This window comes from Cyprinodon variegatus, unplaced genomic scaffold, assembly GCF_000732505.1.
Source record: "Cyprinodon variegatus isolate N-32 unplaced genomic scaffold, C_variegatus-1.0 Scaffold902, whole genome shotgun sequence".
In the NCBI taxonomy this organism is placed as follows: domain Eukaryota; kingdom Metazoa; phylum Chordata; class Actinopteri; order Cyprinodontiformes; family Cyprinodontidae; genus Cyprinodon; species Cyprinodon variegatus.
Window position 1 is genome coordinate 142,861 of NW_015151355.1, and position 1,675 is coordinate 144,535.

At 37.3% G+C, this 1,675-nt stretch overlaps 2 protein-coding genes across 2 annotated transcripts in view; one reads left to right on the forward strand and one right to left on the reverse strand.

The window, feature by feature from the left end:
* Positions 1-435, reverse strand: part of mettl13 (methyltransferase like 13) — a 12,475-nt gene extending 12,040 nt beyond the window's left edge. Inside the window, exon 1 of the mRNA XM_015397980.1 lies at positions 194-435. Coding sequence (XP_015253466.1) covers positions 194-346 — 153 coding nt within the window. The 5' untranslated portion in view covers positions 347-435. The remainder of the gene's footprint in view (positions 1-193) is intronic.
* Positions 436-558: 123 nt separating this feature from the next.
* The window catches only part of itpa (inosine triphosphatase), a 5,833-nt gene continuing 4,716 nt past the window's right edge, over positions 559-1,675 (forward strand). The window contains exons 1-2 of the mRNA XM_015397987.1: positions 559-648; positions 802-859. Coding sequence (XP_015253473.1) covers positions 586-648; positions 802-859 — 121 coding nt within the window. The 5' untranslated portion in view covers positions 559-585. The remainder of the gene's footprint in view (positions 649-801; positions 860-1,675) is intronic.

The window sequence follows — 1,675 nt, forward strand, 5'->3', positions numbered from 1 at the left end:
GCAGTAGTGTTCTTTGACAAACATGGATGCCTCCAGTAAAGCACATTCAAATGAAAATGACTGTTCATTAAAAGCGCTTATAACTTAATGAACAGGATGTAATAATTTCATATTTAAAGTACTTTTAGAAGTTTGAATCCTGAAAATGAGCGGACTTTTCCTTTAAAATAGAACAGGACTCATTTTCTCCTACCTTATCCTGCACTTTGATATATTTATGGAGCACCCCACAGAGTTTGTTATAATCTCCGTACCACTCAAACGCCCTCTCTCCTCGCTTCTTGAAGAACCTCTCCCAGTACTCTGCAGAGCTGAACTCCTCAGCAGTGCGAGGTAAAAGGCTCATCCTGTCCTCTGCGATGTGGGCCCGTTTTCACAAATATCTCCCAGGACTGTTTTTCCTCTCCGCATGGCACCCAGGGCTCAGTTTTCTACCCGGACAACATTTCTGGCAGTACCTCTCGGTGATTGGCTAGCTCCTAGTAGGCGGGGATGTGTTCTGCTTGCTGATTCGCTGTGAGTTGAGGAGCGTGATTTCATTGGTTAAAAGAGGAGCGCTCACTGTCCGGGCTTTTAGGTTCCGCCATGGCTGTCCCTGCAGGAAGATCTGTGGTCTTTGTAACTGGAAACGCAAAGAAACTAGAAGAAGTAGGAGTTAGACTTTATCATTTGTTTTTGTTTCGTAAAGTGTATGAATCACATTTGGTTCGTTTCACACAGTTTGCTACATGAAGCTCTAAATGTATGAGCTGTGCTTCAAATGTACAGTTCATAGATCTGATTTTCGTTTCCATCCTTCAGGTCATCCAGATACTCGGAGACAAGTTTCCCTACAAGCTAGTGTCGAAAAAGATTGATTGTAAGTATTATAGTGAGACAAAATATGGTTAAAGAAATAACTGTATAGAGACCAAAGTCATTGCAGCCACCTAAAGAAGATTAGAACATTTCACACTGAAAGATTTAGCTAGAAAGTAATTACATCTTCCAACAGGACTTGGTAGATTCTGATTCCGAAAAAAGAAAAATGTTTAAATGATCATCGCTGTTTGACCTCAAGGTTCTATCCTGGATCCTCTGCTTTTTTCTCCTTATATAAACAACCTGCCCTCAGTTTGTTCAGATGTTTGTATCCAGATATATGCAGACGATACTGTCATTTATACTCATGGTAAAAACACCAAACAGGCTGCTGAAAAACTAACAGTCTAAGGTCCATGTCTCTGATTGGATGAATCAATCCTGCTTAAAACTTACTGTAAATAAAACTGTTTCAATGTACTTTTCTAAACCCAAGAGTGCAAATCATGTGGAAGATATTTATGTGACAGAGGAAGAAATAAAAGTAGTGTCAGAATTCAAATACCTCGACATCCTAATAGACTCTAAACTAACTTTTAAATCCCAAATTTATTTAAAATAGAAACAAGAATTACTCCATCTGCGGAATAAATAATTAAACATAGATTACAGTAACCTCAATGTCTATATGTATATATTAGAGCTGAAACACCTAATCTTGATGAATCGAGGATGGAAATCATCACCAACTAATTTAGTAATCGATTAATCGTTAACTGGAGTATAGAGACTCTTAAAAAAGGCCTTCAGCTGGTAGAAAAAAAACATATATATATATATATATATATATATATATATATATATATATATATAT